Source organism: Cricetulus griseus, assembly GCF_003668045.3.
Source record: "Cricetulus griseus strain 17A/GY chromosome 1 unlocalized genomic scaffold, alternate assembly CriGri-PICRH-1.0 chr1_0, whole genome shotgun sequence".
NCBI classification, from domain to species: Eukaryota; Metazoa; Chordata; class Mammalia; order Rodentia; family Cricetidae; genus Cricetulus; species Cricetulus griseus.
Genome location: NW_023276806.1, coordinates 139,499,223 through 139,515,948, shown reverse-complemented (window position 1 = coordinate 139,515,948; position 16,726 = coordinate 139,499,223). Strand labels below are relative to the sequence as shown.

The window sequence follows — 16,726 nt, the reverse complement described above, 5'->3', positions numbered from 1 at the left end:
GCTGTGTTTTCATATCCAACACAGAAATGTTTCCTTGATAGTCATGACTGACTGATGGGGGATGTCCTTCTGTATGCTGTTAATATATGTTTCTCTTATCCATTGGTAAATAAAATCCTGATTGGCCTGAATAGCCAGACAGGAAGTATGGGCAAGACTACCAGATGAGGAGAAAGGGACCGAACATCACTGGTAAGCCCAAGACTATGTGGAAATACATAGATTAATATATATGGGTTTATAATTAAGACAGAGCTAGCCAATAAGAAAGCTGACTCATTGGCCAAACAGTTTATAATTAATGTAAGTCTCTGCGTATTTATTTGGGACTAAGGGAGGCAGGACAGGCAGAAAAGAAACACCATCTACACATAATAGAATCAAACTCCATATTCTCTCACACTTTGTGGAACACTTTATTCTCCTCATTAAGTCTCAAAACCACTGGAAGGCAAACCTGAAGAATTCCTTCAGCAAAAATATGAGAGCTTTACAGAAAGGTAAAGGAAGTTGCAAGAAGAAATACCAGTTTCTGTTAACTGTATTTCTGCATACTGTATTTCTCTTTGGTAAAGTCCTCACACTTGAATAAATTAGTTACAACGTCGATAAAAATAAAAGAAGTAATCTGTGAAGAAAATCCCAGCAAAAAAAGGATCCGTGGAGCAGTCCGCTAAATCCTATGGGAACAGGAAAAGAGAAAGTTAATGAATGTAAAAGTTAACTGTCTCTGGTATTCCCTTTACTTATTGAGTGTTTGACTTTGTACTGAAAATAAGAGATAAAGCAGCATGCTTACTGGTGCAGCTACTCGGAAATGGTAGGCGCTGTCGGAGAACGGGGCCACGGGGAGCCTCCAAATGTGCTGATACCCCTAAGAAACAAAGGAGAAACACCCATCTCACACCACATGCTACACTCAGTAGAAAGGAGGGCAGGCTAGGGCAGCATGCCCTTGACAACTGTATGAGACGCTCTAGGCCAGCAGTTTTTGATGTATGTTGCTAGAAAAGTCTACAGCCTCTTAAGGAAGCAAGGACGATGTGGAGCCAGGCAGGGTGGCCGAGGTTAGCTAAAAAGAAGTGCTGGCATTTGGTTCCAGGCATCCCTTCCTCAGAAGGAGCAGAGGCCAAGATCCTAAATGACTTCTGCTGGAACCAGGACGTGGGAGCCAGGAAACATTACCTGTGTCATCTGGGAATCTTCTTCATGGTCTTGGGTTCTTTCTCTTTGACTGTGGAAACATATATTCCCAACGGTGAATTTGCACTGGAAGACTATCAGCGGCTCTGTAGTGCTTCAAGAGATGAGGAAAGAGGGCAAAAGGAGTTAGTAGATTCTACTAAGAATAAGAAGACGAACTGGTGGGGATGTGACGTAGAAAGCCTCCCTGAGTCAGGGTTACTATTGCCATGATGAACACCATGACCAAAAGCAACTTGGGGAGGAAGATTTATTTGGCTTGCGCTATCACTATACTGTTCATAATTGAAGGAAGTCTGGACAGAAGCTCAAAACAGGGCAAGAATCTAGAGGCAGGAGCTGGATACAGAAACCATAGAGGAGTGATGCTTACTGGGTTGCTCCTTTTGGATTGCTCAGCCTGCTTTCTTATAGAACCCAGGATCATTAGTCCAGGGGTGGCCCTACCTATAATGGCTGGGCCCTCCCCCATAAATCACTAAGTAAAATATGCCCTACACTATAGGCTTTCCCACAGCTCCATTTTAGGGAGGTATTTTCTCAGTTGAAGTTCCCTCCTCTCATATAACTATAGCTTGTGTCAAGCTGATGTAAAACTGACCAGCACGGTCTACATCAGGCATCTTGTTATGTAATTCTCAGTGATGACAAGAGGCTGACTCTCATCTCATTGTTGTAGAAGGAAGCTGACCCTCAGATGACTAACAAGCCAGGGGGTTCTAAGTCTAGAATCACTACTCTAATCCCTACATCAAAGCCTCTTTTCTCCCCATCTCATTACTGCTTTCCGATACATCTCTTCTTTTCACTGGTTGTTGAATTTGCATTTATCCAAAGTCTCTGAGGCTTTCAGTGCTGTAAAGTCCTGGTTTGGGTAGAAAGTGTTTGAAATGGCATGGCAAGTAAACAATAGCAAGGAAGGAGAGATTGGTAGGTGTGATGGAGCTAGACTGGGGCGGGGGGGGGGGTAGAGGGTGAAGGAGCTAGACAGGGGTAGGGGTAGAGTGACTAGAATGCATTAGATACATGTTTGAAACTGTCAAAGAACTGAATTTTTAAAAGAGAAAGGAATCACCAGCTTTTAAAGTGGGTCTTCATCCCTAAGAGGATGAGATTCGTCCATTTTTGCACAAATAAGAAAACCCCACATTCTCAGTTGACTGGTTCCCTCATCCTCAGGGCATCTTTTCAAAGACAGCCAGTGGATGCTGAAACTGCACCAAAGCCCGCATTTACTATCTGTTCTCAGATACATACATTTCTATGAGAATCATTTTTATTTAGTATAGCAAGAAATTAACAACATTAAAAATAAAATGGAAATGATTATAACAATATATTGCTTAAAACATAAAAACTGATTATTTCTGGGAATTTCCATTCAATATTTTTGGACCACAGTTGATCATGGTTAAGTGAAGTTATAGATAACGGGGGACTATAATAGCTGTTATTTTTAAATCACTGGTATTTGAAAACTGGTTCATAAACCCACAGTCTTGATTTGGTGGTTTAAGATGATATAGCCCTTCAGGGGTTCTAATTTATAACCTTATTTCCTTCCATTGAAAACTAGGGATGAGAATGGAAATAAGAATTGGGTAACCATGTTACCCAATGAGCACTGAAGACCAGCACACCTGGCTGATCCACTAGTACACTGGACATTCACTTGGCCTTGACTGACCGCAGATTCTAAGTCATGAAACTATGGCTACCTTGCCCCAGCATGCACTTAGGCTGAGTTCACTGCCTCCTTGATGAGCAAAATTAAGAATGAGGGAATGTGAAGTCCAGAGGAGGCAGAGGAGATGGGGGGATGGTGAATGATGGAGGAGTAACAGCAGAGTCAGGGAAGAGGAGGTAGGGGGTGGGGGTGAAGTCAGAGGAAAGGAAAAAGGAGAGAAGAAATTGCAGGAATGAGGGCAAGACTAGAATCGAGACTGAATAAAACTCTCTTCTTCAGCGAGGCCCACTGCACAAGCTTGAGTGAAGTGGGCTGAAAGTTATAATTACTTAAAAGTATGAGATGACAAGGCAGTGTACACCCATAATCCTACACTCAAAGTACAAGCCGGAGGACTGTGACTGTCAGGCCAGACAGAGTTACTTTGTCTGAAAATACCCATGTACTGGATGTGTACCTCAGTGGTAGAGCTTTTGCCTAACACGCTCAAGGCCTTGGGTTTGATCCACACCACCACAACAAAAGAAATCTGAGATATGGGGTGATTAAATTATGACTCACACCTGTAATTTTAAAGGAATTTTGGCTATAAAGCAAGCTATTACCCATTGAGTGCCTGACTGAGGGTCAGGAAGGGATATTGTCTTTACACACATCATCTTCTGAGAGGACAGGAAATGGCCGGGGGCCACACCTGAAGCACAGTCCCACCGCTCACTAGTTATGAATTCAGAACACAGTGAGTGTTATGTGTGTGGTATGCATTCATGCGTGTGCATGTGTGGAGGCCAGAGGTTGATGTTGGGTGTCTTCCTCTATTGCTTTGCACCTTATTCTTTTGAGACAGGAAACCCCATATCTCACATAAGGTTAGACTGGCTGGTCAGTGGAGTCCTCCTGCCTCTGCCTTCTCAGTGCTGGGGTTACATACAAGTGCTACTGAGCCCCACTTTTCACAGGGGTGTAGGGATCGAACTTGAGTCCTTGTGCTTATGTAGCAAGCACTTTACTAACTGAGCCATCTCTCCAGCTCCAGAACACAATCTGACCTGTGCTCCCTAGTGTTCTGCCTGTAAAACATATGCTAGAAAGAAACTCATCCTGGGAGGACTGCCATAAGGACTGTATGTCCCAATATCCCAATATTGGCGTGTGCACTAGCTGACGGGTAGTCTGTGCTCCATAAACGGCAGTTACTAATGCAGTCAGTGTTAACGACAGTTCTCATAACAATGCTACACAACATGGCATTATGTAATATCCATTTTATAGGTAGAGAAATCGTAGCATGGTAGACAGTGACTGCCTCTTCTAAGATCACAAAATAAGGAAGTAACAGGCAGAATTTGAATCCTGGTCTTCCCAATTCAAAACTCAGGCTCATTTTTTTTTTCTGTCCTAAAGCAAAAGAATACCACCTACATTTGTGTTTCCACCTGGAGGTCACCAAAGCATTCAGCTCCCATCCAGGGGCCATGTTAATATCAGTGTTCTTACCCCAGTTCAAAGGAGACAGCCAGGGGAAACCTGTAGCCTGTGAATATCAAACTTCGACAAGCAAGAGTGTGGCTTCCAGTCCTTCCCATTCTCCCAAGGAGCCTGGGTGACTCCACCTTCTTTGTCCTTTATCAATTAACATGGACTGACAGAGTTTTACCTCCTAACTCAATAAACTATGACATCAATTTGGACTTAATGTTCAGTGAAGGAGAAAGCAGCGTAGTTTCTTACAACCACACACTTACTTGATTTCCAGAGAGAATTTGACGTTGGTGGGTGTGTTCTTATTAACAGGAATATTATAATTATAATGTCCAGGCCTGATTTCAGAAGAAAACAAAATCACAAGTCAAAATGTGCTCCAAAGGCTTCAAATGGGCTTTTAATGTTTTACTACATACTACATAAACTGCAAAATATCATAGGATAAATTTAGAAGGTTGAGTTTAATCTGGTCCCTTTTCTGTAGTTTTCAGAGACAAATTCATCCAATGTCAGAATGAATGTGTTTGTGCCTTAATATAAAATATGGAAAAGTCAAGTCCCAGACCAAATGCACAGGAAATAACTTTGGTCATAGAGAAATAAATTTCAGATGAAAAATGAAGTGAGCTTAAAATCCTCCCAGAAAGGAAACATGAGTTAATACCAGCATAAGCCACTCTTTCTCTGAAACAATTTTAGCAGGAACTGTATATATTTAGAGCCAAAGCCAACTATAATTAGTATAGGTCTGATTGCCATTTGGTGACGGAGGAAATTGAAGGTAGGCTTGCTTATCCCTAGGTCCACCTACCAAAGGAGGGATGCTTAGAGAGAAGGGGCTGATCCAGTGATCTCCACTGTAATGAAATACTCCAGCAAATGGCATGTATGTACAGTCAATGCTTAGGACTGCTCATCCCACAGATGGCATGGAAAAACATGCAAATCAGGTAAGGAGGGAAAAGAAAAGGTCATTTTAGATTCTCTTTAAATAATACTAAACTAATTGTCAAAATGTGAAAGAAAAAAATACAGGGAACTGAAAAGCCAGCATTTTATAATATTTAAGAATATCAAAATATGACATGATGAACCTTGGATGTGTACAGTTTTTGCTTATCATGACATCTTTAAAAACTAAAAATAAATGAGTTGTGCACCAAGATATAAAAAAGCATGTCACATTGTGCACCTCAGGTATATTTAATTTTTCCTGACAATTATATATGAAAAAAGCTGAAAAACTTAAAGTTATTGGTACACACAGAGAGAGACAGAAACAGAGACAGAGTCTGCCTTAGAATCAGAGCTCAGAGCTCAACTGGGAAGCTCCATACATGGAATTCCTTTACCATTATGGGCTTTCCAATATCTGCTGATTCTCGGCAGCCCCACTCGCTGACAACAGCCCTCCCTACCCTACAGGTGAGAAGTGGATGTCTGAAAACAAACATTTTGCTTGAGTCTAGAATCTGGGGCTGAATCGTGTGATTTATCCTCATCATGTGATTCTATCATGTTACCTAACATCTGTCCTGGATGTTAACCAAAAGTGTGATCTAATACAAGCTTGTTCAGCTCACAGAAAACTACACCACAGAGATAAATAACACCGACTTCTTACAGCTAATGTGAGAATTCAATGTGATTATAAGCATAGGCCTCATAGGTAATTTTCAAATGTCATTTTTATATCTCAGGACATTCAACTTGAAGCTTAAGTTCTATTGGGGTGAAAGAGAACTAAAGCTGAAAACCCATAGAACTCATGTCCACCCCACCCCACCCCATGCCCCTACTAAAAGTAATGTCTTACTTCTAGGCACCCAACAGGTACAGATCAAATTATGAAATAAACTCCATTCTGAAGGTCTATAGTTTGCATTTGCACTTACTGCAGCCACTTGTATTCTACATATCTAGGTGCATCACTGCCCTGCACCAGGAGGGGAGAGGGAAGGGGGTATGTGAACAGGAGACTGGTAACGATAACACTGGGGATGGATGGTACAGAAAATGTCTAAAATACTTGGGCAATTGTTTGCCTCCTAGAATGAAAGCTACACAAAGCTACGCTAGATTCCCACATTCCCACAGCAATTATAACAATACCATTTGTTGTTAAACAAATGTGAACTCACTCATGTCCATCTTATGTTCAAAAAGCAAGTAGCCACTGTGGTCATTGGTGTGTAACTCCCCCACCCCCACCCAGAGTCAGCCTGCTCCCCGGGGTTTTGCTTTGGATCTAGCCATTGAAAGAGGAGACTGGGATCATGGGGGTTGTGGTTTATTGACATTTGCTAATGCCCCCCATTTCTGACTCCCTCATCTTCCATGTACCCAACATGCTTTTACTTAAAGAACAATGTAAACATACACGGTATTTCAACATGAAACTTTGGCTTTCATTCCAGTTTCAAAACTATAATGCTGAACAAATTCCAGAAGCAGCCAGGGAATCTTGGGAGGCTTACCCACCCGCAGCGGAGCAGTCTGCTGCAATACCGACGGTCTATCATTTGCTGGATTTCCATAATCTGAATAGAAGTGATGGTTGTGTCAATCCCTGAATTAAAGAGAAATGGGGAAAAGAAAATAAACCCTTGTGCAGGGGAAAGTACTGTGCCCCTGCTCAGTTCTCAACTGCAGAATGTAAGCTAAGAGAGTCCTAGACAAATGTCCCATCCACTACCATATGGGAAAAGGAGAAAACAGTCAGGACTTTTAGTTTTGTTTGGGGGGGATGAGTGGTTATAGCAAATTTTAAGGGACTGTTAATAAAATGCCAGGCTCCTACAAACAGCGCTCATCACATCAAAAAGCGTTTCTGGACTATAGATGTCTTGCTAAATTGGAGTTCACTAGAGATGGTGGATGCAATGTGACATGCAATCTGCTTCAGGAAATGGAAAAGGAACTAAGAAGACAGTCAGAACAAAAGAGGAAGGCAAGGACTTGAGACATTATTAAAACCACGGAGCTCTACCACAGCTTATCTGGCTTCAGGTGGCCATCTTGAATGCCTCATTAACGTTCAGGATGATGTGGGTTATAAAATATGGTGGAACAGGTGTCTACAGTGGCGTGCGTGCCTCTGTGTGTGTGTATCTGTATGTGCCTGTAAGGGGGGGCATCTGTGTATCTGTGTGTGTGTGTGTGTGTGTGTGTGTGTGGTGTTTCTGTGTATCTATATGTGCCTGTGTGTGGGGGGGGGGTGTTTGTGTATCTATGTGTGTATGTGTGTGTGTGTGATGTGTGTGCCTCTGTGTGTGTGTGTGTGTGTGGTGTGTCTGTGTATCTGTGTATGTGTATGGTGATGGTGTGTGTGTGTGTGTGTGTGTGTGTGTGTGTGTGTGTGTGTGTGTGTGTGTAGATGGTGGTGTGGTGGACGGGTGTGGCAGGTTGAGTGGTTGTCACTGTTTCTCACCCCAGTAATGCTCTTATAGCTTGTGGTGCTGCCTAGACCCAGAGGACAAGAAGAGTGTCACTTAAATGTCAACTTACAGTCACTTTCCCAGTCAGGCCTGATAAGCGCATCTCTTGCCAGGAATGATTTGCTTTTGTCTTCTGAAGAGTGAAAACATCTGTCAGTCATGAAGTCTTGTCAGGATGATAAAGAGCTGGCTGACCTGTAAGTTGAATGTATCTCCACCCTTTCCCTCCCCTCCCAGGTACCCACACTTATCCCATTTGTTCCAGATGTAGTTTTTGCTCATCCTCATCCAAGAAGCCATCTGGTTGCACACACCCCGTCATCTGTTGAAACCCCAACACTTTCTACCTCAGAATGCCACTGTACCTGGAGATATGGCCTTTAAAGAGGGAGTTAAGAGGATGTGGGACAGCTGGATGAGCTCTAGTCCTATCTGACAGCTGTCCTTATCACAGCAGGGGATTAAGATACACAGGGCAACACCAGGTGTCTCTGTGCACGTACACACGCACAAAGAAAAAACATTTGAGGACCTAGCAAGAAGGTGGCCTTCTGTAGGCAAAGAGAAGACCTCCAGAGAAGCCAAATTTGTTGACACCTCCAAACTCTAAAACTGTCAAAAAAACAAATGTCTGTTGTTTACACCACCCAGTGAAGGGTATTCTACCATGGCAGCCCAGGCAAACTACTCCACCATCCCAGAAGTCTCCAGAGCTCACAGCTGCCTCCTTCCCAGTGCCACAGTGTGTGTGTATCAGTCAGTGGTACACATCTGCCTCTGTGTTATCCCTCAAATTCAAATGTGTTTTTATTCCTTCTTGACCATGTCAGAGTAAGAAACCTCTATTACTCTCTTCCAACGTAGTCTTAATCATATTAAGGACCCCCGATTAGTGAGAAACTAATGGTGGTTTTATTTCTCATCTAGGTTCTGAATCAATAATGTCGCTAATCAAAGCCATTAGACTCATGTAGCTTAGAATTCTTTTTAGCATTTTTTATGCAATATTTAAACAATGGAAGTAAGTAGTTGAAGGGTCTCTGTGTGAATACACCCAGGCCAGAAGATTCACAGTTCCAGGGACAGGGCATTCCTCTGCTGGGCAGAACTAAGTGCCCCTTTCATCGAGTTGTCATCTATCTTCCTGGTCATCTGTTTTGATGCCCCTTCTACTTGGGTGACAACAGGCCCTAAAGGCAACAGCTGTGCCCAACCCAAGCCTGGCTCAGAAGTGGCTACTAAGGATCATATTTCCTTTGTTTCTAGGTGAAAATAAAAATCATTACAAATCGACATTCAGAAACCAGGCACGAGGAAGAAACAACCACATGCACATTGGAATTTGATTTCTGACCTATCCTGGAAACTCAGAGGAGTAAGGCGATGCAACTGTTTAGGAAATAATCTTTTGAGAATTCAGTCCAGGTATCACTAGGGCATGGAGTCAAGGGTGCACTTGATCCAAATGGCTTTTTCTAGCGTGCCTATTTCCATGGCCTCTCTCCTACATAATAGATCCTATCAAATTAGAGAACACGGTTCAGAGGTCACGTTTAAAGTGAGTAAAAATGAAGAAAAATAAACAGAAGCAAGCCATCTCTACAGTAAAATGATGAAATATTAACCTTCATACAAACAACATTGAAGGTACCCGAAGATGAGCAGTGTTATAAAACTGATTGGGTGTTCCTTCCTGGTTATTTAACAACTTGAATATTTCCATATTGGGGAAAATCATATGATATATATTTGCAGTGAATGATAACAATGGTAAAAATACCAACTATTCGTGACATTTTCTATTAGATGGTGTTCTGAGCACCTAATGACATCCCAAAAAGATGATTGTCCCTACTTGACAGATGTTACTAAGTACAAGGGCTAAGTGTGGGGACAGAGCCGGGGCAGTCACTCTGCCTGCAGGAGAAAATGGCATTTCCAAAGCTATTTTCAAGAGGCAACTGCTCAGGTGTCAGAACTATGTAAAATGATTCCTTTAATTATTTATTATTTTAAAAGTTTTTTTTTTTTTTTTTTTTTTTAGATTATGTGTGTGTGTGAGGCTTGGCCTGCATGTCTGTGTGTACACCATGTGCATAACCATGCCTGAAGAGGTCAGAAGAGGGCACTGGGTTCCCAGACTAGAGTTCCAGATAGTTATGTGTCACCATGTGGGTGCCGGGAACCGAACCTGGGTCCTCAGGAAGTGCAACAAGTGTTTTTAACTTCCAAGCCATCCTCCAGCCCCTAAAGAATCATTTAAAAGTAGATGATGAGAGCAGCTAGGAGGTGGTGGGTGATGACACATGCCTTTAATTCCAGCACTTAGGAGGCAGAGGCAGGCAGATCTCTGTGACTTCCAGGCTAGCCTGGTCTACAAGACAAGTTCCAGCACAGTTAGGACTGTTACCCAGAGAAACCCTGTCTCAAAAAACAAACATCTTAAACTGAAGACACAATGCAGAGAATGAACTCAAATAGCAGTCTTTAAGCTCTTAATGGCATGCCTCCTTCAACAGGACCACACCTCCCGAGCCTCACCAAACAGCACCACCAACTGGGAACAAAATATTCAAGTGTCCAAGACTGTGAAGAATAACTCATTCAAACCACTACAGAGAGTTGATTTTTTGTTTTGTGTTTGCTTTCTAGACTTATGTCTACATTCAAGTTTCTGCATTCAGTTTCAGTATAGGAAGCAGAAGCAACTGGACACAATAATTAGAGGCAAACTTTCTTGAAATCTCTCTCCTCTTATGCACTTTTCACACTTAGGTGGAAGGACTTGCTAATGTACTGCTCGCATGACTGTGAACATCTTGAAAATGCCAGTGTTTGTGGTTCAATGCATGGGCAATGCAGGCTCTCTGCGGTACTCTGCAAATATGTGCAGAAAGTAGAAGGGGAAAAGGAAGGAAATGAAAAAAAAAAAGCCAGTTGTCTAACCTTTAAATATCTTCCCCTTACTCAAAGGTAAAACTCCCAGGGTAGGACATGAATGATGCTTAGAACAGATGTGAGAATCTATCTTCCTTCCCCCTCTTGGTACACAGAAGTGAGGATGGCATACATGCAACACGAGGGTCTAAACATGCAGCCCAGAGTGATATGTTCCATTAATGGATCCTGAGATAGGAGAAATTTCTAGAAAACTGAATATTCATTTTCTTTTGTACATAAATACATATGCCTTCCCAAAGGTTTCCAGATTTCTTAAATTCGAGCTGTTCCAACAATAATTTTTAGGTGTTCATCTTCTACTAATAGTTTCGCTTAAGATTGCTTCCACAGAAGGCTGCAGGTTTCCAAGGCAATTGAGGTCTACAGAGAAGCAGACACTAGAACTTCTCCATGCTGTTTTTTGTTCCGCTTGGTTGACGAACTTGCAGGGGGAGGAGGACCTCATTGTAAAATCTGACAATAACACAACAGATTGGCTTCCCTTCCACAGAACTGTGTTTATAGGTTCTTGAAGAGAGAGAGCCCTATAAACAAGATTGGTTGCCTTGCTTGCAATATATTGTTCTTGTGCGTGTGTGTGTGTGTGTGTGTGTGTGTGTGTGTGTGTGTGTGTGTGTGTGTGTGTTGAGACTATCTAAGGCAAGCCAGCATAGCCTAGAATTCTTGATCTTCCTAATTGTAAGGATTCTAGGTATGGGATACCATGTCCCACTAAAGGCCGATGCTCAACAGATAGGAGCTTGTACTGCTCTTGCAGAAGATCCAAGTGTGGTTCACAGCGTCTGTGTCAGGCGGCTCACCACCACAGTAACTCCAGCTCCATGGTGCCCTCTTCTGGATGCCATGTGCACTTGCATTTATGTGCATGCATGCACACAAATTGAAAATAAAACATTTGTTTGAAAGTGAGGTTGAGGATCAGGGCTCAACCTCACTCTGAAAAACTATTTTATTTTATATTTATTTTGTTTTTAAAACATCTATTTTAGCTGGCCATTGGTGGTGCACACCTTTAATCCCAGCACTTGGGAGGCAGAGGCAGGCGGATCTCTGTGTTCCAGGCCAGCCTGGTCTCCAGAGCAAGTGCCAGGATAGGCTCCAAAAATACACAGAGAAACCCTGTCTCAAAAAACAAAAAAAAAAATCTATTTTATCCATTGGGTGAAGGTGCTTGCCACACAAGCCTGATGACCTGAACCTGCTTTTATCCCCAGAACCCACACTAAAGGAGAAGAGAGAGGACTGACTGCAAGGTGACCTCCGACCTCTACATGTGTTCCACGGCATGTTGCGTATGTCTGCACTCACACACGGTGCATACCCACTCCCTCTCACACAATAATAACAAAGATGAGAATTTTAGGGGAGGTTGAGAAGAGATAACCTTACAGGTTATGAAGATGATTTTTTTCAAAGGCAGAAAATAAGCTTTAAAGGCCTTCCAAAATGACCTTAACTTGTCACTGCTGTGAAGCAGGACTCCTCAACTCTGAAAAGCTGCCTGTTAGAAAACCCAACTCCTGTGAGTCAAACGGGAAGCTCTCGCTCCATATGTGCCCTCCAGAACTTTCACTATAGGCTTAATGTACAGAGAAGATGGTTTTCATTAGGAAGCTAAGGGCACATTTCACAGCTGGTGGCTGAGACCTCTCAGTCAACTAAAACGAGAGTGGAGAGATGTAAAACGCTATCCATCCTGTCGTGGTGGAAGGTGAGTAGTATACTACACACAACTGTGCTGAAGGCTGAATTCTGGTGCCGGGTCTAGGATACCTTTCTTGACTCATGATTGAAACAGGCCTGTAGCAAGAGGCCTATGAACCCTGTCCATCATGGCTGAGATCATTAGCACAGGGGACCATTTTCTTTGGAGCATTCATTCTCCTAAAAGTTCTTATATCTAAAGCAAAATGAGTGAGGATGCCAGGTGCTGTTTTGACATTTGAGTTTTTTTTTTTTTTTTTTCTTTAGGCTCACCAACATGTTACAGTCTGTACCATTCCGTGTTTTCCCAACAGGTTCTTGGTTTTTCATATTTAAACTCCCCTGTCTACTTAAATCTTTATGAGTTCCACAGGTTAAAACCTAATCCATCTTATTCAGTTGGCTCCTCAGAGTGGAAATTGAATATTCTGAAATCCTTTCTACTCCTTGATCTGTCTTTCTCAATCTTTCCCTTAAGGTGTAGGGAAACAGAATGGGGGAGGGGTGGGTGACTTTTCTGAAAGACACTTTACAAATACTTAGACAATCAACTTAAACCTACAAGAAAAATTATGACTTGTTATGTCATATCAATGCAGATTTTTCCCTCACTTTATTGTGGTCGGAATCCTCAGGGAGGAGTTGCATAAATGTCTTTTGGTGCCAAGTAAATTGCCAGATATTACTCTGCATCCCACTGAGAGCTCTCCTATGTTTCTCTGTGTAGCTTTGGAGCCTATCCTGGCACTCGCTCTAAAGACCAAGCTGGCCTCAAACTCAGAGAGAGATCCACCTGCCTCTGCCTCCCGAGTGCTGGGATTAAAGGCATGCACCACCAATGCTCGGCTTCGCCTATGTTTTCTTTAACTCCTTCAATTTCTTTTTATTTTTATTCCTTAATTTTTAATTGTTCTTCATATCTCAGAAACATCTGGATGCAAAGCACAGTCATCCAACATTTCTCCTCTTTTGTACTGGGAGCCCTGAGGCTAACATCACCCTAGCTGAGTGGTTCTTACCCTTCCTAATGCTGCGACCCTTTAATGCAGTTCCTCACATTGTGCTGACCCCCAAATGTAAAAATTATTTTTGTTGCTACTTCATAAGTGTAATTTTGCTACTGTTGAATCATAACATAAATATCTGATATTTCCAATGGTCTTGGGTGCCCCCCTCCCGTGAAAGAGTTATTTGACCACACACACACAGGTGTTGAGACCCACAAGTTGAGAACCACTGCCCTAGATGGTTATGGGGGTGAGAAAACTGCTTCAGTAAGAAAAGAGCAGCCCTCTTCCACCCTAGGAAAGATCCTGTATCAGGGAATAAACATCCTGATGGCTGTAGGAAAACTTGAGGAGGAAGAGGGATGCTCAGAGTGGTTACTGTCTACATCTTTCAGACGTGGGCTCATCAGCGCTCAGGAGGCAGAGGCAGGTGGATCTCTGTGAGTTCAAGGCCAGCCTGGTCTACAGGGTGAGTTCCAGGACAGCCAGGGCTACACAGAGAAACCCTGCCTCGAAAAACAAAACCAAACAAAAACCCAGCACTTCCTCCCTGGGGAAGATGCTCAATATTCAGATGGTGATGGTTCATGTATCCATGTTTTTATAGATGGTACTTTGCCAAACAGAGAGGAGAACCACTGTCTAGAGCCATTCGCAAACTATCCAGGTAAATATCAACAGGAAAAACCTCAGGTTCAAAGGCCTGGTTGTCTCTCTTTGAATATCATTTACCTGCCCACTGTCTCTGCTGGATTTCTCTCTCTGCCTCCAATTGTCTTTGTGCAGGACTTGAGAATAGCGTTCTTGGTCCCCACACAGGGCAGCAGTAAGTTTCCTGACATGTCAGGATCTCGCAGAAAGTGATTTCAGGCACTTGAGGGGAGGTCTGTGAGGTTGCCAAGGTTGTGTGAGGAGCTGCAAGGCATTGAAGGAAGGACGGTCATACCAAGTTGTGGCACAGCACAGCATGGGAAAATGGGTTGGGTTTATTGTGAGGAACAGGGAGACCATACCTGAGGGGGAAGCTGTGGATAGCAGAGCTGGTGCTGAAGAACTTGTAGTATTGCTGGAAGAGTACAAAATAGTTAGTGAAATGGACCTTTGAGAGTCCTCTTAGGACTGGACTGACGGCTCAGTGGTTAGGAGTATTTGCTGCTCTTCTACAAGATTGGAGTTCAGTTCCCAGCCCTCATGTCAGAGAATTCAGTCAGCATATAACTCCATTTCCAGGGGATCCAATGCCCTCTTCTGGCTCCTCAGGCACCCATTACAATGCACATAAATAAGAATAGTTTTTAAAGTCCTTCTCTCAAAGGAACACAAGATCAGAACTCTTACCTTGAAGGGAGACTCGGGGAGCGCCGGTCTTGATCCTTCAAGCTCAGTATATAAAGGGCGACTATTGTCAAGGCACTGTGAAAGGGGAAAACATTATGTGGCAGATTTGTTCCCATATATATCTCACTCAAGCTTCCAGAGATGTACTCACAGGCCACACAGATGGGGGGGGGTAGCTGTAGCTGGCAGAGAGATGCCATGGAAACCAGCACAGTGAGGTTTTTCTGCCTGAGAAAGAGAAAAGAACCCTGGGCTCCCACTTGTTCAGATGCTATGGGATGCTCTATGCTGATGGAGGCTCTCCAACTCTGGCACCCTGGCAAACTGTCGCCAGAGGAAGCCTGTCAACAGCTGGAAGCAGCCCTCTGCTCCTTGCAGAAAAGACAAGGACAAAACTCACTTCCTGCTCATGGTGTTCATCCATGCTGCTGAACTGGGAGATGAAAGGGGGCAGGAGGCAGCCACGGACATCAAACCCTTTAGCCCCCTCTAACGTCTTTCACAGTACAATATGTCACATTATGTAGAAAGGGGAAAGGGAATACGGCAAAGCAGTCACATGACATGACTCCAAAATAATGAACATGCCTTTCCTCCCATGAAATACAATTTATGCAGCAAAACTAAAGTGTTCCTTAAAGGTTCTGGGGTTTAGGATGCGAATCCCAGCAACATTTACCCATCTAAACGTTGTGTGCTTTCCTCTTTGCATGGAGTTTTTAGACTCTCTTGAGTCACATCCAAGTCTGCTGGAAATAAGGTCACTTGGCCGGCTGTCTTGCCAGCCTCACTTCACACCCCGCCTTCCTAACTCAACTCCTTGGTACTTTGTTCTCACCGGAAGGTGGTAGATTTACCATCGCTGCATAAAAACAAAGAGATGTGCCACAAATGAATTCCATTCACAAGAAAGGAATTCTTAATGGGTTCTTAGAGACAGCCGGTGATGCCCAAGAGGCTCAGGCCTTTCTGGAAACATGGTACTAAGTCTAAAGATGTGTCAGACAGGATCTGTAGGTCACCCTGGCAACCGTTTACTGTGGTCTGGTTTCCTTGCTTTGCATTTTTCTATGCCTCTCACTCTCCATCTCCCCACTATTAATTCTGAAATCTTTTCCCCACAATTTGTGCTTGACATCTTTTTTAATGCACAGGTCAGACAACGTCTAGTGCATTAGAATGAAATAGACAAATGCTCTCTTCAGAGGCAAACCCAGGTTTTGACCCTTCTCAGGTACAACAGAGACCACGACCAAGACATGGAGCCTGTTACCTCCCATTTGTGGTCCTTATCAGAAGATCTCATAAATGAGCTCTAAATGCAGTGTTTTTACTCAGAACTGGACTTCCTGTCATCTCTTCACAGGGTTGGGGTTGTATCTCCGGAGCATATGAAGAGTATCTGCTAAAAGCAGATGCTCACTCCCCACCCCTTGGCTGGGGAACCTAGCAGAAGATGAGCACTTAGGAGAATGAGGGGGGTAAATGCAAAGATCCCTGATAGGAATTTCAGGTCATGACATCAAATACCTGGGCATGCACCCACCATGGGGATTAGCTGGGCTGAATGAAGGTTATAATCATGAGAGAGCATGTATTTAGCATGCTTAAAGCCAAAGGTCTAATCCCCAGGGCCAAATCACTCACTCTCTCAATCATATAAATTTAAACAAGGAAAAGCTGAAGGAAGAAGGGCAGAGAGCCATCTACACAGTGTCCTGCAGCTAGGGAGCATCTTTGGCACTTCACTTGCTTTGCCTCTGGAACAACTGTCTTCTTCCATGCAAGGTCCAGACACCATTCCTTCCCATTCTCCCAAAGCATAGCTTTTCTTTCGCTATGCCAGACCACCTACAAGAAAATACTGTTTGCCACTGTGGTGGTGGTGCACACATTTAATCCTA

General features: G+C 43.2%; 1 protein-coding gene across 1 annotated transcript in view; it reads right to left on the bottom strand.

Moving 5' to 3' along the window:
* Positions 1-429: 429 nt before the first annotated feature.
* The window catches only part of Myrfl (myelin regulatory factor like), a 104,420-nt gene continuing 88,123 nt past the window's right edge, over positions 430-16,726 (bottom strand). The window contains exons 17-25 of the mRNA XM_027392668.2: positions 14,823-14,897; positions 14,498-14,550; positions 14,217-14,399; positions 7,883-7,945; positions 6,857-6,944; positions 4,636-4,710; positions 1,186-1,297; positions 800-874; positions 430-680 (exon numbers count right to left, since the gene is read on the bottom strand). Of these exons, the coding sequence (XP_027248469.1) occupies positions 594-680; positions 800-874; positions 1,186-1,297; positions 4,636-4,710; positions 6,857-6,944; positions 7,883-7,945; positions 14,217-14,399; positions 14,498-14,550; positions 14,823-14,897 (811 nt within the window). The 3' untranslated portion in view covers positions 430-593. The remainder of the gene's footprint in view (positions 681-799; positions 875-1,185; positions 1,298-4,635; positions 4,711-6,856; positions 6,945-7,882; positions 7,946-14,216; positions 14,400-14,497; positions 14,551-14,822; positions 14,898-16,726) is intronic.